General features: G+C 38.0%; 3 protein-coding genes across 5 annotated transcripts; all 3 read right to left on the bottom strand.

Annotated features, from left to right (window-relative positions):
• Positions 1-9,805: 9,805 nt before the first annotated feature.
• LOC103999687 (ubiquitin-conjugating enzyme E2 10) lies at positions 9,806-13,693 on the bottom strand. 2 transcript variants are annotated; one of them, XM_065178998.1, is made up of 4 exons: positions 13,441-13,693; positions 11,868-11,995; positions 10,611-10,715; positions 9,806-10,101 (listed from the first exon to the last, which is right to left on the bottom strand). In XM_065178998.1, the coding sequence occupies exons 2-4, from the start codon at positions 11,976-11,978 to the stop codon at positions 9,958-9,960; spliced, it is 360 nt and encodes a 119-aa protein (XP_065035070.1). In that variant the 5' UTR covers positions 11,979-11,995; positions 13,441-13,693; the 3' UTR covers positions 9,806-9,957. The 2 variants fall into 2 exon arrangements, with proteins under 2 accessions (XP_065035070.1, XP_009419780.1); XM_009421505.3 differs by having other exon boundaries at positions 13,460-13,691.
• A 1,348-nt stretch (positions 13,694-15,041) lies between these two features.
• On the bottom strand, positions 15,042-17,361 carry LOC135671057 (uncharacterized). The gene is made up of 3 exons (XM_065178946.1): positions 17,333-17,361; positions 17,128-17,239; positions 15,042-16,956 (listed from the first exon to the last, which is right to left on the bottom strand). Exon 3 carries the CDS (start codon positions 16,059-16,061, stop codon positions 15,150-15,152), a length of 912 nt encoding a protein of 303 aa, XP_065035018.1. The 5' UTR covers positions 16,062-16,956; positions 17,128-17,239; positions 17,333-17,361; the 3' UTR covers positions 15,042-15,149.
• A 29-nt stretch (positions 17,362-17,390) lies between these two features.
• Positions 17,391-23,714, bottom strand: LOC135671056 (BTB/POZ domain-containing protein POB1-like). 2 transcript variants are annotated; one of them, XM_065178945.1, is made up of 6 exons: positions 23,357-23,714; positions 21,969-22,109; positions 19,553-19,668; positions 19,399-19,462; positions 18,611-18,890; positions 17,391-18,524 (listed from the first exon to the last, which is right to left on the bottom strand). In XM_065178945.1, exons 1-6 carry the CDS (start codon positions 23,598-23,600, stop codon positions 17,696-17,698), a joined length of 1,674 nt encoding a protein of 557 aa, XP_065035017.1. In that variant the 5' UTR covers positions 23,601-23,714; the 3' UTR covers positions 17,391-17,695. The 2 variants fall into 2 exon arrangements, with proteins under 2 accessions (XP_065035017.1, XP_065035015.1); XM_065178943.1 differs by having other exon boundaries at positions 21,969-22,115; positions 23,357-23,713.
• Positions 23,715-25,157: the final 1,443 nt, after the last annotated feature.

Raw genomic sequence — 25,157 nt, 5'->3', positions numbered from 1 at the left:
ATGCCGTCAATAATCTAAGAGTTCTTGGTAAATCTTTTTCGTATTTTGATCTTGTAAGCAAGATCTTAAGATCCCTTCCAAAAAGGTGGGATCCTAAAATAACCGCAATACAAGAGACAAAAGATTTAAATATTTTTTCACTTAAAGAACTAATTGGTTCGTTGATGACATATGAAATGGTGCATAATGCACATGATGAACAAAACAACCTTCCAAAGAACAGGAAGGATTTGAGACAGAACATTTGAAGACCACTCGAGCATAAGCTCAAGTGATGGTGAACTTAAACTACAAATGAAACAAAAATTAAAAAGCAAAAAGGATGGAACTACTTGCTTTGAACGCAAGAAGAAGAATAAAAATTGGGATGAATCGAGCTCCTCTGAAGACGAGGAGAAAATCAAGAAAGGCAAGGTGGCAAACTACGCCTTAACCGTTTTCAATGATGAGGTAATCGAAATCCCCCTAATTTATTTTGAAATTACTTGATGCTTTCATGATGTTTTTTTTTTTTAGTTTAGAATTAATTTTTTTAAAAATTACATTTTAAAAATAAAAATACAAAAATTATAATCATGCTAGTAATTTCGAAAATGATAATATTGCATATTTTATGATAAACAAGCAAAATGATTTTGATTGAAAATATGAAATCATGCTATATGTGGTTAAGAAGTAATAATGTGTATTATGTTGATTTCCATTGATACCATGATTGACAATTTTATGCATGAGATTTTAAGTTATACATGATGATAAGCATGTGTTATTTTCATGAGTGCATTTGAAAAACATATGGCAAAACCATGTCCGAATGCATGAAAGTGTTAGATTTCATTTTCAGATTCTCTTGATTTATTGATCTTGATGGTTTTATGATGAAATTTATTTTTTGATCCTAAACGTTGATGCATGTTTTTTTTTATTTAACATAAATGAAAAAGCATGCTAACATGAAATCAATCACTTAAAATTAAATACTTAAAAAAAGGAAAATATATTATCAATGAAATCATGAATCTACTTATGTTATGAATTTTGTGAACCATAAAAATGATTTTGGTGATTTGAATTTGAGATGAGTTTTATCAAAATCATGATCTTGTTTTCTTGAAATAACATGAGATTTCCCTTGATGATCATCTCAATTATTTAAAAGGAGATTTGTCGAAATGAATCATGGAATTTTCGATTCATGACTTGATCCTTCATTTGTTTATGAGATGGTTGAAATCTTTGTGCATTTGAATTCTTCCCTTCTCCTTTCAATTTTTGAATTTATGCATGTTATATGTTGAAGATTTGAAACCATGTTTTGATATCATGCATACCCAAGAAATGTTGATTTGACAAAATGAATGATGATTTTTCTCTTGAATATAACTTGTGATATATTTTTTTTTATGAATCATCATCTTGATTTCTCGATATTCGATACATGAAATTTTATTATGAATCAAGATTTTTTGTTTAATCGATCTCCTAAGATTTTCTTTCGATTATTTATGAGGAGGTTTTTCAAAAAGAAATCATGTCTTTTTGTATTCAAATGTTCAAATCTTTCATGATATGATCTTTATGCAATTCCTTGTATTCATGAAATATTTATCTCATCACCCAACTAATTCTTCTTTATATTCCTCATATGATGATATGAATGAATGAAATATTCATAAATTTATAATGATACATGCAATACTTATGATAATGATGTATATGATAGTGTATTGCATATGATGTGTATCATGAATGCTTTAAATGATGAATGTTTGATATCATTGATCAACATGTTGATAAATGCTTAAAAATTTTAAAGCTTGAATATCATGTATGATATGCTTATAATGATGATTGATTTATTTGTATCATGCATGAAAAATGAAATGTATGTTTTTGAAAATGTGCATGTTTTAATTTGAAAATATAATGATGCACAAATAAGATTGATACTTACCTTTGTCATGATTTAGAAATTGACGCAAAGGGTCTTCCCTTCTTTTTGACATTGACAAAGGGGGAGAAATATCTAGCTCAAACAAAGCAAACAAAAGAAGCAAATGTGCTATCTTGCCTATCTCAATAGACAAAAATGCTAACTTGCACATCTAGTAAAACTTGACAAACTTGCATATTTCAAAAAGCAAGAGTTGCTTTCTTGAACATCTCTAAATTGCTAGCTTGCATGTTCTAAAATGTTGTAACATTGCTAGCTTGCAAGATGTAGAGCTTGCTATCTTGAACATCTTAAGAAACAAAAATTACAAAAGTGCTATCTTGCCTATCTCAAGAAGCAAAACATGCTAACTTGCGCATCTAGCAAAATTGACAAAATTTACATATTTCAAGAAGCAAGAGTTGCCTTCTTGAACATCTCTAATTTGCTAGCTTGCATGATGTAGAAGTTGCTATCTTAAAAGAAGCAAAAGTCCTATCTTGTATGTTGTAAAACTTGCATATTTAAAACTTGATAGCTTGAATGTTCTAAGTATGATGTAACACTTGCTAAATTTTCTAGCTTCAAAACTACATGATGATAAAACTTGATATTATGTTTTTCATGCAATAAGTTGAACCTATATTCCAAACACAAGAATAGTTGGACTTCTCCTTTTTGTTGATGACAAAGGGGGAGAAGTATGATGTTATGCATAAGTTTATGCATAAGTTCATGATGACGTGTTGCAAGTATTCATGATGAATATTGCAATGACTTGAATTCAGTTTGAATTCAAGGTTCTATCAATATGGCATATTGATAGGGGGAGTTTGTTTAAACTCCGGGAGTTAAGGTTAACTCCGTCATCAAGTGATTGTCATCATCAAAAAGGGGGAGATTGTTGAATCTCGTATTTTGATGATGAAACCACTTGATATATGTTTATGATTTAATCTGCGTTTTGAGTGACGCAGGATGCTTCGATCAGGATGAGACAATTAAACAGGAAAAATCATGTTGTGCCAGAGGAACATGTCAGAAGATTGGACGTCGGGCCGGTGGATTGGTCGACGTATCGACAAAAGGCTTCGGGCCGTGGACTCGGGCATCGGGCCAAGAAGAGCGGGTATTGCGCCAAGGATATCAGAGTTGTAGAGTCAACTGGCCGATTGGACAATAGGCCGCAGGAGAGGATGATGCGCCGAAGAATCAGACGAAGCGTCGAGGGACCAATGACATGCCAGACAACTTGGTTAATTGCTTAGGATTAATTGTCTCGATCGAATTTTTGTTTTACATGTGCAGGATTAAATACGATGGATGTAAGACATGCAGCAAGAGTTGCTCCGGAGTCAAGACTATGATCACGCTCGGAGTTCGAGAGTTCGACGAAAGTCCGGCCGGTCGTCGGAGGTTCTGCGGGAACAAATCCGAGAAGTCCAAGAGCTTGCCAAAAGAAGCTCGTCGGAACTCGCCAAGTGGATCATCGCAAGTCCAGGATTTTACCGGAAGTCCGCAGGAGCATCACCGAGGCTTCATCGGATGATCGACGGAAGTTCGTCGAAAGCTCGTCGGAAGAAGCGATTGACTCACCATAGCAAGTTACAGTAAATGTCTTAAGAAATATCGTAGTTAGCATGTAGATTAAAGTTAGGAATGGGAGGTGATCCCATTAACTTAATCTGGGGGCAATTGGGCCCATGATAGACCCAAATTGGGCCGAATGGATCAACCCATTCGGACTAGAATTCCTGCCAGGTGGTGGCACCGCCAGGGTCGACGGTGGCACCGCCCAGGAGATGGTCTCCTAGGAAAGCTGGGCAGTGCAACCGCCCTAGTCAGGCGGTGGCACCGCTTGGGCTTAGTCTCCAAGCAAGACTGGGTGGTGCAACCGCCTAAGCTCGGTCTCCGAGCTCTGCCAAGCAGTGCAACCACCCTAGTCAGGCGGTGGCACCGCTTGGGCTCAGTCCCCAAGCGAGACTGGGCGGTGCAACCGCCCCTATCAAGTGGTGGCACCGCCCAAAGGCTCAGTCTTCGAGCTCTGCCAAGCGGTGCAACCGCCCCTGTTAGGCGGTGGCACCACCCAGAGGCTCAGTCTCCGAGCTCTACCAGGCAATGCAACCACCCCAGTCAGGCGGTGCAACCGCCAGACCCCGGAATTCTGGGAGATGATAGTTTTGAGCTCCAAATTCAAACTGGTTTGGGGCCTATAAATACCCCTCTCATCCCTGGTTAATTCACACAAGCATAGAGAGATTAAAAGAGAGAAAACGTTGATGCAATCTCTAGAATTTCCCTCCTCTAAATTCTAAGTGTTAGAATTCTGTTTAGAGAGGAGAGTGAGTGCTTGTAAGGGTTATCTCCTAAATCCGGTAAAAGGAGAAGAGTGGTGTAAGAAGGAGGTTGATCTTCGCCTAGTAAAGGAAGATCGTTAGTGGATGCTGGTGGCCTCGACGGAAGAGGAATCGGAGGAGTGGATGTAGGTCACGATTGACCGAACCACTATAAACTCCCATCTTCTCTGGTTTGCATTTTATTTACTACTATTACTTTACTGGAAACCCCTTCAATAGCTTATTGCCTTCAATACATTTACGTATGCTTTCAGTTTAAGTTTCCAAAATCGATTTTATGTTGGAAATGATTTTTATCGTACGAGAGATTTGACAAATTTGACGTTTTTATCCGCTGCACTAATTCACCCCCCCCCCCCCCCCCTCTTAGTGCTCTTGATCCTAACAATACCCATCTTGATAACACCAAAATTTTTAGATCTATAGGTAGCAAAAAACTCCCTTCATGATATAGCATGATAAGAAGCACCTATGTCAATCACCCACTCAAGATCTTGACACACACAAGAAAAAATATCATTAGAAAGAGACAAAATCAAATAATCATCACTCTGCACTATAGTTGTAGTATTATCTTTTAACTCTGTAGACTCCACTTTTTTTTTCTTTTTTCTTGCTCTTCTTAGGTTTCTTGCATTGGTTCTTGTAATGTCATTTCTCACCGTAGTTATAACAAATAATATCTTTTCTTGATCTTGACTTACTTCTACTCATGCATGAACTACTTCTATCCTTGGACTTTGACCTTCCTCTGTTCTCTTATATAAGTGTCTATGAATCATTCCAAGATATTGCTAATTTCTTTCTTCTCAACTCCTCATTCAACAAACTACTTGTTTTTTTAGTAATGGTGACAACACCATTTGACGCAGAATTACTAAGAGAAACCATCAATATCTCCCAATTTTCTAGTAATGAATTGAGAAGTAACAATACCTACAACTCATCATCAAGAGATATTTTCATAGAGGATAATTGGTTAGTGATACTCTGCATTTTATTCAAATGCTCAACAATAGAAGCACCCTCTTTATATTTCAGGTTCACAAGTTTTCTGATCAAGAAAGCTTTGTTTCCAGTTGTTTTTTTTTCATAGAGACTTTCCAACTTTTTTTCAAAGAGAATATGCAGAACTTTCAGTAGAAACATAATGAAAGACACTATCATCAAGCCACTATCGAATAAACCCAATTGTTTTTCGATCTAACCTCTTCCACTCATCATCTGTCATAGTTGCGGGCTTTACACTATCCCCTTGTAAAGGTTCATACAAATCTTTACAATATAAGAGATATTTCATTCTTAGTTTACATATCATCTAATTGTTTCTATTCAGTCTAATCATATGATAAACACTACCGACCTCTATGTTCAAACATAAAAAAATTAAATCAATGAAACCCTACTCTGATACTAGTTGATGGGATATAAAAGAACAAATTTTATATATGAACAAATACAAGTAGGCTATAACACAGCGAAATTAAATAAAAATCATAATAAAATAGGATACCAAGATTTACGTGGAAAACCCCTTCAACGTGAAGGGTAAAAACCATAAGGTAAACCAAAGATAATCCACTATAAGAATAATGAATATACAAATCTCAGAATCTTTTATCCAAAACCCAAGCAACAATCTCAAGAGAATAATTAAGATACAAGGATTACATCACTACGCACAATATCCAAATTCTCCCCAAGTAATCACAGTAAGAATCTACTATAAATCTAATCTAACCTGAGATGAGAACACTGCTTGGATAATTGAGAATAGTCTCTTTGTGTTGCCCTTGTCTTCTTCTTTTTCCTTCTCTTGTTTGTCTGCTCAACAGCCTAGTAAATCATATCCAAATAGGAGATTAGAAAATTATGCTCGTCATAATGCATAGTTGCTATCTTTGGATAATTTGAAGATGATGAGTGCTGCAACATTGATGGTAATAAGGCCTGTATGTTGAGAAGTGCTATGATTTCTTGTAGGAATAATAACTGGAGCGTTAGAGATAGATGATAAAGATATTTTGAGGATATATATCTACAGGAGCACACAAGTGGTCAACTATAGAAAGAGAATCGAAGATGATTATGATGAGGTGTAGTGGACCATGCTTCTTCTTGGTCACGATTGCTACAGTGATCAGAGAGGAATAATGAAAGGACTAGATAGTGTTGTGGGAGGTTCGTGTGATGAGATCGGAGAGATACTCCAGTGATGTATGTTTGTTGAAGTAGCTTGCATGGTAGGATGTTCATGATTTTGAAAAGGAAAAGAAGACTTTACAAAAATAACGTGACGTGATACAAAGACTTTTTGAGTTTGAGGTTGTAGCATCAGAAAATATTATGTTCAAGAGAGTATCCTATAAAAAAGCAAGGCTTAGATCGTGGTGTTAGCTTATTTGAGGCATAAAAACGTAGCTATGGATATCATAGACAACCAAAGAATTTAAGTTTATAAAGGTTTGGAGACTTATGAAATAGTTTTTCAAATGGTGACTGGTATTGGAGAACTGGAGTGAGCATACGATTAATGAGATAGACTACAATTTAAAATATTGCTGACCAAAAAGTTGGTGGGATGGATGCCTAATGTAGAAGTGTAAGACTAGTTTCAACTATATGTTGATACTTACGTTCGGTAGAACCAGCTAATTGGCAACCATCGGTCGAATTCACCATGTGAACATCATCCGGCTTCTAGACTTCTGCTACAATGTGAACATCATCCAGCTTCCAAGCTTTTGATGCGAGGCATGCTCCGAGCTCTGATCTACAAAAGGTGTTAGCAATAGGTTACAGTCGAAGATTTTAGTAGCATCTCTTTGATTGGCAAGATCTTATTTATGAAAGGACAACAACATCTCTTTGATAGGCGAAGAGGGGTGGCGTCGCTACTCGTTAGAGCTTGTGCGATAATGGTGGAGCTCGAGGACTTTGGAGGTTGTCTAATGCCTTCGTCGTCAGAGCTACGGTTGAAAAGGCTAGAGTGCGAGAATGCAGCAGCGAAGAGGAGCAGTAGTACGAGAACACAGTTGTTGGTGGCATTGCACCTGAGCCTAATGGTGGATTTGGCGATAGCTCTAGAGTTAAAGTCATTGGAGGAAGGAGCAGTAGTCAGTGAGAAAGGAAGGATAAACCTTGCTCTAAGACAGTAATGGCTCTGATACCATGATAAGTTGAATTGTAATAATAAAAGCACACAGATTTCCCTTAACTATTCAGCAAGATTTCCTCATGCAGTTGAGGAAATTGTTGGAGGTCATAGGTGGATATTATGGATGAGGAGAGTAGTGACGAGAGATGAAAGTCGCTCTACATTTGCATCGATGCCAACATAGTCGTCAAGCGATGAAAGGGTACTAATGTAGATGTTGAATAGTTGTCACTCTACATCTATGTCGGTACTGATGTAGATATCGAGCGACCTTTTTGACACATATGTAGAGCGACGAAATGGCTGCTCGGCAACTATGTCAATATCGACATAGATGCAAAGCAACGCTTATCTTTTGTTGTCACTCTCCTCATCCATAACGGTCACCTGTGGCCCTCAACGACCCATCATCCATTACCATCAACTGAAATATTAAAATTATTTTTTTACTCTTTATTTTTATGTTTTCATTGGTAAGATCAACGATATTATGATAAATGAACATAGATGTTTCACTTTTGTAACTATAGGAGATGTGAATGTAACTCTTTAAACTGTAGGGACCGAAATTATATTTTCTTAGTTTCTAGATAAAAATTTAATTATATTCAAAAAATACTATGATTAGATTCCTATTACCAATTAATCCAACTACTTGTTGAACAAAGACTAATCAAGTTCGAATTGGAAATCCATCGTTGATAACTTATAATCAACAACTATATCTCTCTTTGTCCAAACTATAAATTTACAAGAATATTTTTTATTTAAATCTCAAATCTACATCTTAATCTTAATCTAATTAATGCTCCTCTGAGTATTTAAAATATAATTACGAGAACAAGGAATTAGAATACCATAGAGAAGAACATAAAGCAAATATATATTATATAGTAAAGCGGGAAGTGGGCTCGGTGGCCGAGACTGCGACAGGGCACAGCGGCAGCGGCAGGTCGGCGCCAGGACCACAACCCACCACCACGACACTGGCGGTGGCAGAAGGCGACACACCGACGCCCCCCTCAAGACGGACGCGTGTCGAGGCCTCCCGGCCGGCCGCATGTGGCCGAGACGTGGCGGGCGGTTTCCCGAGAGGGCTGGTGGATTCCGTCCCTCTCCCGAGCCGCCGTCATCCGTTGACCGCGTCCATCTTACGTGGCGTCGTACAGTACGTGGAAACCGTGGGACATCGTTCTGCTGGGACGCTTGGGTGGGAACGTTTTGGGTGCTGGGGAAACTGATGGTACGATGGTACCATCACGTGGCGAGCTTCGACACGTGACACGTGCATCACGTGGGTTATAAAATATCCGCATGTGCGATGGTATCCAATATGAAATCATGGGGACATGACTTATTCGCTCGATCATATCATACTGTTCATCGAGGACAAGAAAGAGAACAGGAGAAGGATTCGACATGACCGATGCAACGAGAGCAAAATAACATCAAACTTTTTTTCTTTTTGAAGGGATTACTATAACACCCTAATTTAATCTCACATTAAAAAATAATTGAATACTTGAATTAGCTAATAAAAATTTCTAGTTGGACTTAAATATTTTAGTTGAGACTTAATAAATTAATAATCGCATCGATGTCAATGTCCTCATTTGTTTAATTAAATAAAAAAAGAATTATATCGCATGTCACGAACATTCCTACCGATCGAGGTGTGAATCGATACATAAATGACTATCGTTTCAAGTGATTCAATCAAATTCAATATAACAAAAGCTAAAATAACGATTAGGGCTCGTAAACATTAGTGATTCAATCAAATTCAATATAACAAAAACTAAAATAATGATTAGGGCTCGTAAACATGAGATTTCTTCTTAGTGATTCAATCAAATTCAATATAACAAAAGCTAAAATAATGATTAGGGCCCGTAAACATGAGATTTCTTCTTATGAGGCATATGAAATCGACACTGCATCGCTACTATTGTTCGCAACCATCTAACCACCCCTTGGCACGCTATTGTTTGACATTCCTAATCTTCTTTCCTCTTCTCATTTCTCATTATTCTTTCTCCTTCGCTACATCTTCCTCTTCTCCTCCTTCGTGTTTGAAACATTGATACCGACTAATACGATCACTTCCTCATTTCCTTTCTTTTTTTCACCTTCCTCCTTCACCATACCCTCCTATTTCAGATGGCATCTTGAAGCTCTCTCCAAGGTGATGGCCATCTCTGCGTACTCTGATCCCATACAGATCTTGAAAATGATGGTTGCGGCACAGAGGGAAGGGAATCTCTTTAGAGTCTCACAGCTTGGTTTTCTCAAAAGGTTCAATTTTACATAGATTCAAGCCTGTAAGGCAGCAGAGAGCAACAGTGCAAACATCTCAAATGCAGCGACAAGTTCTGTTTGATTAATTTTCTTGTTTATAGAGAGCACAATTGGGACTCTTCTACTCCTTGAAACAAGTAACAGATAGCAGACATGATTCACAGCATGTCCAAGGGCGGATACAGCCCCAACAGATCCTAGCTGCAACATGACTAACCCATTGCATACTTCTGGGTCCAGCTTCTCGCGGAAGCCTCATACTTGTTCCGATCAGTCTTGTACATGTGTGCAATCTCTGGGACCAAAGGATCGTCGGGGTTTGGGTCTGTCAAAAGAGAACAGATGGAAAGCAACACCTGAAAGAACACCAAAGCAAATATCAAGCATCAGTTATTTTTTATCGGTCTTATCCTTCACTTACAAAAAAGTATCATATGGAAGAACAGCAAACGACAATGTTAGACGCAGGTTGTTATCGCAGCCGAATCAACCTACATCCAGATTTTCACAAGGAGCAATGGAGACCGGTTTGTTGTAATCAATTAGCATACCATGAGATGATCAAAGAAAAGAAAATAATGAACATCAGCAACCGGTCACATCTCACCAAGTCATTGATAATCAATGGCAATTACTCTCACTGACACGATTACCAAAAGATAACAACAGATGCATGAATTTATGCCACAGAGAAATCTTCAAAAATACTTCTATTTAACAGACGCTGTTGAATAATTCGCCAAAATATTCTATGAGTGAATACTGCCACTTAGATCCTGGAAAATTTTAACGCTATAAAACACCCATTAAATGTTAATCTACAATGAATTTTGAACATGAAAGAATATGCACAAAATTTAATAACCTTAGAGATTGTCAACGCAGGACTCCACTGCTCCTTCAAGATGTCAAGACAAATGCTGCCATTGCTGTTAATATTTGGATGGAAGACCTTTGTCCTGAATGCTACCTGCATAGTACAGATTTGAAGCTTAAGGGAACCGAAATCACTGCTTATTTTAACTGTGATATGTGTGTTGTTAAGTATTTAATGAAATCAAGGCACAAATTACTTAATCTCCATACACAGGCCAAGTCCTGGCATACCCATTATACCCATTAGAAATAATGCAACAACACTAAATCAAAACAAATGATGCTTATCCCTTTTCTTTTTCCACTACTAATTTACGGTGGTGAGTATTATGGGAAGTGCACCCTGACTGCTACCATATTCCAACAACAAGCTACAGTAGCTGGGATAAGAATGTTTCTTAAAGTTGGGTCCAAGTGGCTTTCCTGCTTCATTTGTTGTTGATATTGCCTATAAAATTCTCATGATCCGCCTGATTCTGTTTGTTTAAATATAATCAGAAAAATCATATAACATCCTTATTGGAAGAATAGTCCTCATAGGGTGATTGTTGACAAGTATCTTCTATTTTACAGTAGACTTACAGAACCTGTCGAAATTTGTTTTGGTGTTCAAGCTCTAAACGATGAGAAGATACAAATGCTTCGACTTTGAATGCCTTTCTCAAGTCTGTGCTATAGAAAATTTGAGGAACACCACTAATCATTGATAAACTCTCATGACTAACAAGTTTATAGATTGGTTTTAGATTTTTTTCCTCCAAATCTTGTAGCGGTGTATATTAAGTTGTTACACATGGCCAATGGGTTAATAATTATCAATTTTGTACTACACCCTTTGTGCTATATTCTTCTTGGAAATCAACTTGTTTTTCTTGATAAACAAGCTTGGGATGTTAATCACTTGTCATAGGTTGTGATTACCACATCCAATAGCTCAAAGATGATGTCAAGTCAATCATAGACCTCATGAACTTTTCTTTTTCTCTTTCTTATAAACATATCCATGCCAACTAACATCCATTTTTTAATATTTGTAGCAGGGTGTATATGCATTGTGCCCTATCCAGTGCTCCTTACCTCCTAGCCTATTTCTACATTCATGTTTAGTCAGAGGTTTGGAAAACAAAAAGCAAACCAGTTTAACATCCAATATTAACAAGAAAAAAGAGTTGTTATAGTTGCACCCTCTGAAAACAAAAGTAACTCTAAACGACAAGACATATCAAGAAGCTTAATGATGCAGTACCTTAGGTGGTTTGAATGGATAATCAGGAGGAAAGTGGATGGTGACAAGAAAGACACCCCCAGCATAAGGACTATCCGGAGGACCCATTATTGTTGCTTGCCAGTGAAACATGTCTTCTGCCACAGGACCTGTAAATTCCAAAAAAATGCAACTTATGGAAAAATAAATAAACGTCAAAGTCATGTCGAGATGAAGTTACCAGTAAATTCCAAGTTTAAGCTTCACCCACATCTAAGCATTATGATCCCAAGAATTGACTAAACTATCAAGTTCAAAATAAGGGTTTTTCGTTACCGATCTACGTTTGATAAACTCTAAGATGCTTGTGAGCATCCAAATGGATCAATTAGTAATAAACCATAAGGTTCCAACTATTTAGGCTTCAGCTACATGGATCCTTTCCTCCCATGGGTATCTACAAATTTCATCTCAATGGATTAACCATGCACTAAATAAAAAAGATGACTATTAGGATATTATCAAGCATATATTGCTTGGATCGAGTGATATTAGTCCCTTTTTATTCATTTCAAGTATATAAAAAGAAGGTCCCCAATAATTTAAGACAAGACATGTGCATGCCATTAAATTAAAAAATACCCATGAAGAACAATTGGGAGAGAGAGCAAATAAACTAGATCCATACTCAACACGACAACAAAAACTAGTTTATTGTCACTAAAAGCAGAGCCACTAAGTAGTGAGGTTAAACAATGGTTAACGAATTCATAATAGGTAATCCACGCTAATGTATCAACATCTGCAATAAAATTAATCATTTACTTAGATTAACATTATCATTCAAGCAAAAAAATATAGATATATACATATGAGCACAAGATCAATTTTTTTTTATTTTTGACAACCTTGACAGGCGAATAAGCAACCATGTTTCTGACAACCAGGTTTTTGACAACCTTGACAGGCGAATAAGCAACCAGGTTTTTGACAACCTCGCTTTCCCCTGAACCAACCGCACTAGAACAACATGTTTCGTTGTTACTTTTATGATAAGATCTAGCATATTGCCCATGCATGAAACGATATGAAATCAGAAGGCGAATAAGCAACCACAACGGAAAGCAATAAACCATTGAATTCTTGAAATAATCAATATTGACAAATAACAATCTGAAAGAACAGCCATAAAGCGACCATAGTAGACAACAAACTCTTTCACATTATATCCCATTTCCGTAAGTCTACACCTAATCCTGCAAAAGCTGAGCGTCTACCATCTCAAGACAAAACATTCTGCCACCGGGGAAAAATATAGGTTGCCTTATCTTACTTCGGTCTGAAATTTGGTAACTGCTATAAGACCAGACACCACAAACACAAGTCCAAAAACCATATTATGAACCACAACAAGGTTTCCGGCTCAATTCCCTAAATCACCACATGCAACGCGAGAAAATAGTGAAGTCGAATCATTTCATATCTAGAAAACTCAGGTAATTCTTAGAATATGGCAGCTTTAACACCAACAAAAGATCCACCCCCACCATACGAGTCCGGGTCGAAAACCTCAACAGCTCATCACAAAACAAAAGGGGAAAAAGGGCAAAACTACCTGGATCCGGCGAGGTTACCTGCGCTGCAGGACGTGGGAGGATCCTTCTGGAGGTCCTTGAGCTCCTTCAAGATCCGCTTCGAGGCCATGAACGCACACCTAATGCCCCTGCAGCAACCCCGAATCGATCGGATCGCCGAGGGAAGGAGGAGAAGAACAATCCGATCGCAAGAAGCAGCACCGGATTGGAGGTGGGGAGGAAGCGCGCTCTTATAGGAATTCTTCGGGTCGTCGTCATCCGCTCCTTCCCGCACGCGGTTTCGACGAACAAACGGCGAAAGCGGAAAGGTAATAAGGGAAGGGGGAAGTTTCGTAGCGATACATCCATCCACCGAATACGTACGCGTGTTTGCCGTATTGCATACTCGTATATTTGTACGACGGGGGGCCGATGATGTAACGATGACGACATGGTGGATGATGTGATCAACCGTCTATCAATCACATCATGCAGATATCAAAAGGTTAGTTTGTATTCCAATTTTAGATTTAATAAAATACAGCACGAATTTTTTTCACATTGACTTTACAATTTTTAATATATTTATTAAATTGTAATGTATTAAATTGACTTTACAATTTAGTCAACGAGTAGAATCTAATAAATTAGAATTTTGATAGTTTATCGTAAAGCACCGAACTCAAATTCGATATTTTTATCGAAAAAAAAAAGTCATGACAAAAAATAATTCTCTCTTATATATATTATTATTATTACCTTAAGTATTTATTAATCATTGGATAGGCTCCCAATACAAGTCTAATAAGAATTTGGCACATTAGCCCAACATTAAATCCGAATCATTTACAAAAATGCGAATTCCCAAGAAAAGCTTTTTTTTCTTTTAGGTTTTGCTGAAAAAATATCCTCGTTTTTATAATTATGTGATAGTATCCTTTTTAACCTAATACTAGAAATATCTTTTTTTCTCGTTTTCCTATAGACGGATCAATCGATAGGGTCAATCAGTCCGATTATAACATTTTTATACTTTGTTACGATATTTTTTAGTAATATCAAAAAATATTATAATGTAATACTGAGTTATAATATTTTTTTAGTATTATCAAAAACATTGTAACAATGTTGTATAATGATTACCAAGTTTGACATAATAATATTAGCTCAAGTTTTTTTTTGTTAAGTTATTTAAATATTATGCTAGTGCTATATATATATATATATATATATATATATATATATATATATATATATATATATATATATATATATATATATATATATATATATATATATATATATATATATATATATATATATATATATATATATATATATATAGTGTTTAATTGTTGCACTTGAAATGTTGTGGATTTGGGGTTTGCAATGTGTGAGTGAAGTTCCAGAGAATCCAAGAAGCAGGCCACCATAAAATATGGGCAAAATTAGTGCAGAAAATTAACACACCTGATTGGTTTCAATCATTAAAAATGTAAGCCAAAAAAAAAAAAGGAAAAAGAAACACAATTTGACGCAATAATGCCAGTGATTTATTTTGAAGACTATCTCTAGGATCCACATCACCTGTGAGATCCTAAAATTTGTTTCTTCTTCTATCTGGAAGAAGAAGTGACTCGACTAAGATATCTACTACCGGAGACACTTCAAGTAGCTGTTGTTGTCAGCTACTCCAATCCTTTTGTGATGATAGAGGAGGAAGAGGAGGAGGAGGTGATGATAAAGTCAGTCACGGTGCAGTAGTTCCATCCTCCATCACTGCCTTTGTTCTACTCATGGCGGCAGATGGCATCTTGCTCCTCCCGGCCCAGGTTGTGCCCAAATCCTCACCTTCCTCTGCTTGCTGTTCCATCTCCTCCATTTTCCTATTCCTCGTCAACCTCATGATTCCCATCCCTACCAAACCCACCAATAGAAGCCCAACCACTCCGCTCCCACATGCCACCGCCCAAACCCTCCACGTCGTCTCCCTCGCCGTGTCCGGAGCCGAGCTCGCCACGGACGACGGCACGACCATGGTGAAGTGCCCTGTCCTCGTCGCGGCGCAGGCGTTGTCCGACGCCGCGTCGGCGAGCTGCACCACCGATCCGTGCGGCCCGAGGCGGGCGCACTCGATCGTGGCGTTCAGTCCCGCCGGCAATGTGACTCGGGGGAAGGTGATGGAGATGGGATCTCCCAGAACTCTGAGCTCCAGCTTCCGGGTGGCGTTGGAAGTGGAACCACCGGATGCGTCGTAAGCGAGGCAGCCGACGACGGGAGCGAGGAGGGAGTAGCCGGGGACGTTGAAGAAGGACGACGACCGGTTGCCGAGGTCTTGGTGGACGACGACCAGCCGCCTCACGAACGGGACGGTCGTCGTCCTCGGAGGGACGTGGAGGGAGCCGAGACGGGCTCCTCTGCTCCACAGATTCCCGCTCCTCATCCTTTGGACAGAAGCTCTGACGCCGGAGAGACTCGAAGGAAGAGGCACCTCGTATGCCACACCTGTTCGACCTCGAGATAACAGGTCGAAAGCACGGTCGCGAATCGTCGAATCCAAGGACTCGATCGACATGGTCGACGAGTCCGTTCCAAGGGCGACGAGCAACAAGGAGGAGAAGAGGAGAGAGGTGACAGGCCAACACACCGCTCTTGGCCCCATGAGGCTGCAGGAAGAAGAGACTGCATACGTCGATGAGCTCCTAACGCCAAGCAAGCAAGGAAAAGAAGGTGGAGTTCCTTTATCTCTCCTTCCAAAGGCTGTGTGTCTGATTGAGGCCTTTTTGTCTCTCCCTTTACTATCCAACTTTAATCAACTCTATCCGTGAAGAGATGGGGGAGGAGGGCACAGAGATGGGCTGGATTGGCTAATATTGCAAGATCTAAGAGGCGAAGAGAGATGCAAAAGGTTGGAAATGGTATCAGCAGGGCAATTATAGCCATCTTGTACGTGTGGCAAGTGGAGGGTGACAGCTTGGATACCGCCGTCAATCTCGTACTAGTTGGTCAATGTGATCAACATCCATGATTGGAACATCAACAGTAATCCTGTCCAGGTTTCGTTGAGGCATATCCACACCAACTTTCTCTCTGAGCTCTGCAGTCCAATATCCATTTGTTCCTAAATATATAAATATAAATATATATATATGTATGAGATAAGGAGGAGGAGGACCAAACAATGTATTGGAAGCGGGTGACAAAGATTGGCCATGGAATCTAACAAGTCTCTTGGAGGATTGTCAACATATTTAGCCAAAATATGTGGTCCAATGAAGTCATATAAGCAGGGAATATAATATAATAAACCAACAAACTAGAAAAGTATGCAAAGTACTAAATGGATGTTTGAGGTCCTCCTCTTATGTGAGTGAGACTTGAGTCGTCGTCGTCTTATCTAACCACTGTTCTTGATATAAAAAAGAAAGAATAGGCAATGAGATCTCACGAATGGGATTTACCTCAAATATCCATCAGTCGGGCTCTCATTCATTTGAAGCATCAGAGTCCACGAATGAGATGATTTTTAGTTGTTTCTGTGCTGATCAGATTCCTCGCTGGTAAACAAAAGACAGGACACGAGCAATAATGCGGTTTGAATGAAATGTGTACAACAAAAAAAAATTAACCAAAAAGATTAGGGAAAATTTCTGACAGCATTTAACCAGAATTGGAACAGATGTACTAAAATTGGCAGTATGAAGGGGGAAAGAGGGGGGCTTACTTACAGTGCCTTAACCAACCTGCCAAATGGGTCAGTCCTTTTCTCATGTAAATAGATCTCCAACACAAAGCTGTATTCTTTTACTCCCAAAATAGTTCTTCAATTTGAGGTCAAACCTGAGCCCAAGCAGATCAGTGTAGATTAATGAATCCAACAGGACCATAAAAGATGAAGTCAGATTGAAGTTGATAACACACAACCAATCCAACCTGGAATTTGAAGAAGCCAGTCAGGGAAAATATCCACATGCCATGAAACTGAAAGATGTCACGCTGCATAAGCTGCTGGATAAATAACTGGAGACGGTAATAATTATACAGATTCATTAGTTAGGAGCAGAGTTAGTGAGCAAAGGAACTTTCGCAATCTCGTACATAATATTACATGACCATTCCCCTCCCCCCTCTAAAGCTTTGGCCGCCATCGTAGGGTAAAAAAAAAAAAAACCATGGCATGACACCCTTGCATCCACCCCATGGCATTATGGGGAGTGATAAGATGACAAAGCATCAACATTTCATTTTTCATTCGCATGAGAGAGATTGATGTTCACTGATCGTCTGACACTTGTACTACTGCGGCGAGGGGGATTGGGACTGCTTGATGGTCAATTCAGCTCTCAAGTGAAGAGTGTCATTGATGAAGAAGAGGCTATCTTCGGCCATGAAGGAAGTCCATGGTGTGGCAAACAGGTTCCTGTAGCCTACTGCCTTCCCGCCTGTGAAAGTGTAGTAGCCTTTGTACTTGCTCACAAACTCTCCTGACGGCTTGGTTCTTGCAGCAAACTCATAGTCCACCGTAAAGCTGATTGAACCTTTCTCCTGCATCCCTAGGAAAAGGCCGAAGCAGTGGAACAAACTCTGTTGATCCAAGTTGCAGTGGGCTGAGAGGAAGAATCCCTGCCCGCCCAAATGAAATGCCTGTGAGTAGACCCGGCCCGATGGGAACAGTTTAGCGCACTCCTCTCTCTTCAGGTCCAGGTAGACGATGCATTGTGGGTGAGGCCTATCGAATTCTACCACCTTCAGCGGACGGTACTTATAAGCCCTCTCCGTAAACCGCTTGTGGCTTGATTCATCAGCAGAAAAGGCGCGCTGCCGGTGCAAGGCCTCTGCCTTAAAAAAGAGCGCCTCGGTGACCAACTTGGAAGCAAGCTCGTGGTCCAGGTCATTGCATGTGAGAACTTTTCTCAGTTTCCTGCAAGTCATATGAGCAAAGCGGATATGGCGAATTAGGCGAGAACTCAAGATCTCACGCCGTTCTTCTAAGACTGGGTACTGAGCACGGGCCCATTTGAGAACAAACTCATAGATTGCATCCTCCGATGCCGCTTGGAGGTCATTACTAGATAGTATAGCCTCGATGCCAGCAAGAGGAAGACCCATCATTACGTCTTGCAACCTGCAAGTAGAAAAGTTGCCAAGTCCAAAGTTAGAATATATGTACCGAGTTTTGCATATGGTCATTGCTTCTACATGTGGACTTACTTTGTTATGTCCTTGTAACTATTGGCAAGGTAATCCTTGGCTGCATCGGTCAAAGGCTGGACTGCTGAGGCCATTGAAACACTAAAAGGGAGATCCAGATAGAGTAGTGCAGATTCTGTGGTCATGGGCAAGCTTCTAAGTAACTGAGTACAATGGTGCATGCAAGACACAACCTCAAACTTATCAGCAGCCATCAGCACATCCAAGAGGAGGGTGGGAGAGGTAGTCGACAACTTTCCACTGTACATAAAACTTAAGAGCTCCATAAGAGCAGCTTCCTCTGTTTAAAGTGAAAAAAATTAAGGTATATAAAGATAAAGTTGCTTGTCCAGAAAGGCATGCAAGTTGGGCTGATGTACAGACCTCCATAACTCTGGGGTTGTTGCTCTGAATCTCTCTCTAAAAAGATGGAACTCCGAGAACAAAATATATTTGGAATGCAGAAACAAGTTCTATCCATCAAGGATGTAGTTAAAATATCCAATAACATGAATTGTTAACTCGAGGAATGCCACATGGCAGTTCACATAATATTACTCAACTTTGTTGATTTTGTTAAAATCTGAAGATTCTCCTATACCTTAAAAAATAAAGACAAATCTAATCTGGTGCAAGAAATGACAATTTTATCAATTACAAAGTCTCAAGGATCTATTGAAAGTAAGAAAGGATCAAATGGCCAAATTGAATTATATACTCATTTCCAAGATGAAATATAACACTTTAGAGGGCAGATATACTTACACCAAGTAACACTTAATAGTTAATACCATCTGTTTTGAAATTACCTGATGCATTGATTCTTAGGGTCGCATGTCGCTGATCGGATTCTTTCATGCCATTTGAAAAAAGCTAATAATGAAAACATGAGAAAAAAAAACAATGATTTAGAAGTTATAATCACAAACAGAATAGAGTACGACAGTAGGTGGCACTTCTAACCTTGTAGAAAAATGGGCTTTTGGCAGCCAGTATAGCAGAACTAATATAAATGGAGTTGACTCTGAGGATACAAGGAGAATCAAGACTTAATGGATCATTACTTTCTGAATCATCACCTGTAAATTATTAAATATAGTCAAACAACAAACAAAAACACAAAAAATGGTACTGTGACAAAATAAGATCCAAGTCAGCATTGCCATGTTCATCAACCAATTCTTAAAACAAGGATGATTCTTCCAGGTTCAGCAAGATATTGACATCTCTATCGTACTGGTAGAAAATGTCTTCAGTGAAACCTCCTCTATATGCTCCAACGAAAGAAATAGCATATAAATGGAGAAGTTGCTTTTTTTTTCTACAAAATGTGTGATGAAGTATAGCATCAAGCTGGGATGTGTCATGACTTTTTATTCTCAAGGAGACTTGGCAGGCAAATGAGATGTGCCTTACAGCACAAATACAAGTTTGGACGACAAACAATGATTAGACCAAAAAATAATTCTGTGGCCACATAATTGACACAGAAGTTGATTATTATGACCATGCATAGTGAGCTGTTGAGTGTCTCCAAAAGTTCATGATTAAAACGAAATATAACATATATATTATTGTGCTTACTCTTAATTTTGTGTTTTTTGTCTGCTTGTTGACTTTGTTTTTATCTTGATGTAACTCCCTAACCAAAGTTACCCTTCTGTCTAATCCCATTGCGGCCCAGGATATACTTGAACCTGAATTGGTACAAAGAAAATAATATACACACAATATAGCCTGTAGGTATGCTGGCCAAACCTGATACAAATTTGTCTTAAGGAGGAATGTTAAAGTAGGTTGAGATGTTTTGCACCCAAGTTTTTCATAATACAAAGATGTTCATAACCTCCGTAAGGCCTTCCCTAGATTCATTAATGTTCTATAACCTATCCAATATTGATAAAAAAAATTACAAAATGATAATATATAAGAAGTAAGCACTTAAGGTTCACATCAGAGAAGTCAGACACTTAATGACATACAAGACTGAGACAAATACAGATTGAGACACAATGGTTGTCCTTTATTATGATGAGGCCTTCATATATGTTTTTTATTAGGATAAGATTCACATACTTATTCATTTAAAGCATAAGTATTAACAGTGACAACTAAAGACATCTGAAACTTTTATGTTGTGTTGTTAAGGTATTAATAGCAAGCTCAGATACAAAATTTATGATTTCGCAAGAATCAAGCAAATAGATTGCAGGAGCAGAGCAAGCTCGTATCTGCAATCATCCACAGGTCAAGACCTTGCTAATTGAAGTTTTTATTTTCTGTGTGCAGAAGCAACATAATCATTGACAGGATTGAATTTTCAATCCGACAAATATAGTATGAATTTAAGAACATTGTGATCAATGCTGAACAAAAAATTATTACATTGTTAAATTATTTTGTTCAGGACTAATTTCATCAAGTTAGGCCAAATAACTTTGTCTAAATGTCTCAGGTTTGGCGAAATTATGGTTGACTCAGGACTCATTCCTGAGACAAGTAGCACCTAACCCTAGCCAGCACCCAACCTAAAACCAGCCTGGCATGACATCTTGCTATCTACATGACATTCATAGACTGAAATCTTCATTAACTTGAGTTTCACCCAGCATAAGTTGAGGATGAGTTGGGACTTAAAACCTCCAAGATGTAATTGGGTCTAATTAAGTTACAGTTGGTGTTTCCTATGTGTTGGATTGGGTTAAGCTTAACTTCAATTCAATCCAAACCAAGGTTCAAAATCTTGATCAGGTGTGGATACTGATTGGAGGCCAGATCTATACAGAAACCTAGTACATAGTGACAAACTGACGCACAGTACCACTCGAACTAGAGAGAAAAAGGAGGTGATGGCAGCAGAGGCAGAGCAGGAGGAGGAGAAGGTGGTGGTGATATAGAAGCAGAGGCCTGACAGAGAGGAAGATGTGGAAGAGGAGACAAAGGAATAGACATACCAGGAGGGGGGGGTTCGGGGGAAGAGGAAAAAAGATATAGTTGTCAAAATCTTTAAAAAAAGATGGGGATACCGAGTGATAGGCTTACCACCTGATATCTCTAGTTTTAATAACTAAAATCAGATGGTACACCTGAGAAGTAACAGTACGTATATCACTATATCAGTTCACGATCAGAAAAGCAAATACAAAATTGACTGACCAGTATGGCCAGTTTTCTAAACCTCGAACCAAACTCTCCAAGTTGCAAGTTTAGAGATAATTTCTATAAAGAAACAAAATAAACATATTACCAAGCTATGCAATCAAAGTAACAACATGAATGTAAAATACCTATAAGGGAACTTGATATTCAAAAATACCTTCCACCCAGCAGCAATATTTAATTATTGACATAGCATGATGCTAAAGAGAGCTGGGCATACCGCATACACCAGTTCGATCTGTAATTGGTGCTGATTCTTCAAGCATTGGTTCATCTTCTTCATCTTGATTCTCATATTCCGCACATTCCTCAGTGTCAGGCTCGCAACTTGATATAAGCTCCGATGAGTATCTTGCAAATTCTGGTGCTAAAATTGATGAACATGTTTGTTGAATACAACAATTAAAAAATAAACAAATAAAAGTACAGATACATTAAAGTCATGGCATGACTCAGATAATGCAAGAAAGCTCCGCAAAAACTTGCAACTTAATATACCTTCAATCAAGGCTTCATTCTTCAAAGAGTAAAATAGTGAGGATTGGCATGGTTAGCGCCCCACAGTATCTTGTGAGCAAGCTATATTGAGTGTCGGCGCACTAACAGTATATTGCACACACCGATATGCATTGGACATAGTGCACATCTATAATCATGGCATGGTTCATAAGTCAACCCTTGTACCCGGGACACCATTTAGCTCTTGGACAGCCATGTCATCAGTTAGAGGGTTAAACACATTGTTCCATCTTCTGCCAAGATTCTTTGTGTTCTAACATTTTAATTGTGTTACCTATGACGTAAAGGGACTTAACCCTAACTGGATGGTGTTCTTTCGATACAAAGACTGCCCTTCTGACTTTCACCCATCAGCCATAATGACACCCAAATCTAACATCAATATAGTCATTTCATTTTTCTTCCTGAAATCGCCATCACTCAACATTACCCTTTTTAAATACATAATTAATTTCTAAACCATAGTTTTATAATCTGGTAGTGCCATTCCATGTCAACTAATTTGATCCTCAAAAACTTGAAGTATATTTCACATGAGCCTCGACATCTGAGATCACCATAATCAACAGATCCCTGAAGGGAACAGCCCAAATCGTCAAATTCAAACCATTAATAAGCATACCATAATGGGTCAGCAGATCCTGATTGAGATCGGCTCAAATCACCAGTTCTAGGTTGATTCTAACTGGTCTATCCAGAATTGGGATCATCTTAAGAACTTGAAGAACAGTACATCTTTGTTGACATAGGCAACAAGATCCAATGTTAGCCAAATTTTAATATCCGCCATCATTTTCCACTGACCAGGGTCAGAAAACCTATCTGTAACAAAAGTTCGTTATAACTCAAGTGTCAGTATTTCTAGCGCTCGATGGACCTCACTACTCGGAGAGCTAGAAAAGATTCACCTCTCCAATCGAAACCCCTTTCATTCAACAGTACCGGTAACCAAATACCTATACTTCTTGAACATATTCGGTCAGAAGAGAAAACGACAAGGAAAAAATAAATGGACTGGCGAGAGGAAGGGAATCTGCCATATCCGGGGAATTAACGGAGAGCTGGGGAGTCAGAGAGGGGTCCCCTCACCTTCCTCCTTGGAGCCATCATTTCTCCTCCGCTTGCGGTGTCCGTCCCACCCGATGCCGGCTCCAGCCCCGGCCCCGAGTGTCTCCGCCATGACCTCGATCCGAAGCACGCGGTCGGAGAAGTTGCTGGAGTTGAAGGCGAACTCGAAGTTGTTCTCTCCGCCCGGGAGGGAGTGGTCGCGATCCATCTCCGTCGCAGCCGTTCCGTCGTCGAGTGGATCGGCGCCGCCTCCCCACTCTCTCATTCCCCCTCACGCCCAAGGCGAAGCCCCAACCCTAAGAGATGAAGCGAAGCCAAGAAAGAAGGAAATGGCTGAAGGGCTTTAAAGCCGACACGAGAAAGCGGAGAGCTGCCGGTTTGCAAGTACACACCTTTTATGCTAAGATGAACCGCATTTAATATTATTATTACTACAAAAAGAATCCATATATATATATATATATATATATATATATATATATATATATATATATATATATATATATATATATATATATATATATATATATATATATATATGATGAATTTTTGAAAAAAAAATTTACTTTTCAAAATTTTTTACATATCATTCTTACTATAAAAAAAAGAGATAAAATAATTGTTTCATATAATTTAAGATATTATTTCAAAATTTTTCAAATTAAAAACGCTCTACGAAAAATTTAAACTTTTTTTTACGAATTCACCCACATATATATTGCTAATTGATTATAGTATTTCTCTCTCTAAATTCAATACATTTATACAATCAACCATTGTATGTATAATTGTAATTATGTGTAGTCATGTTGAATGAGATAACTCCAAACACTTAGATTTGTGAAGTTTGGAGATAATAAGAGTTAAATATATATTCCCATTCTAATTGAATATGAATAAAAAAATAAAAAAATCATTTAGATAATATATTATTTATTTTAAAAAAATATATGATATAGGCGAGATTCAAACTCAAAATATTATAATAAACTTTCAAAAATCTAGATTTCGAACTTTTAACCCTTTGTAAGAGTCTAATGTACCACAATTAGATCGATATTTAAAGTATAAATATGTCGAATAAGATTTCGATTCTCAACACTTAGTAAAAAACTTATAATTATTATTTAAGATATAAATATGTATTATTTAGATAATATATTATTTATTTTTTAAAGATAAATGATATAGGCGAGATTCAAACTCAAAATATTACAATAAACTTTCAAAAGTCAGATTTGGAACTCTCAACTCTCCGTCTTATACAATATATAAATATATCGGATAAGGTTTCGAATCTTAGAATCTACGGAACTAATATTTAAGATATAAATATTTATTATTTTTATGTTTATTCAGACATCATTATTATTATTTTTCTGTTTTATTATAACAATTATCAATTAGGGTTTTTCACCTGTTTGATTGACCAAAAATATTTGTCATATCGAGCTAAATAACATTATATGGTTTTATTAAAATCATTTCTCATATGAGTGGATGATAATATTTTTCTCTCACATATCTGATTTGTGTGATGGGAAAACTTTGGGTGAGGGTTGAAAACGTGGATGATAGAGGTCGTTCGATTGGACAATCTTATTGTGGACATACCAAATCCACGTCGTATTCCATCAATTGCATCCCTTCCACCTATCCTTTCCGGTGGTAGTTATCCGTCGTTACCGGTAGTTACACTTGTGTGAGAACGAGAGAACAGAAATGTGGGAAGACAATAAATTAACATATATATATATATATATATATATATATATATATATATATATATATATATATATATATATATTATAGCAGACTATAT

The sequence above is a fragment of the Musa acuminata genome, unplaced genomic scaffold (genome assembly GCF_036884655.1).
Source record: "Musa acuminata AAA Group cultivar baxijiao unplaced genomic scaffold, Cavendish_Baxijiao_AAA HiC_scaffold_1137, whole genome shotgun sequence".
Taxonomy (NCBI): domain Eukaryota; kingdom Viridiplantae; phylum Streptophyta; class Magnoliopsida; order Zingiberales; family Musaceae; genus Musa; species Musa acuminata.
The sequence above is the reverse complement of the archived record's forward strand: the minus strand, read 5'-3'. Positions and strand labels throughout refer to the sequence as shown.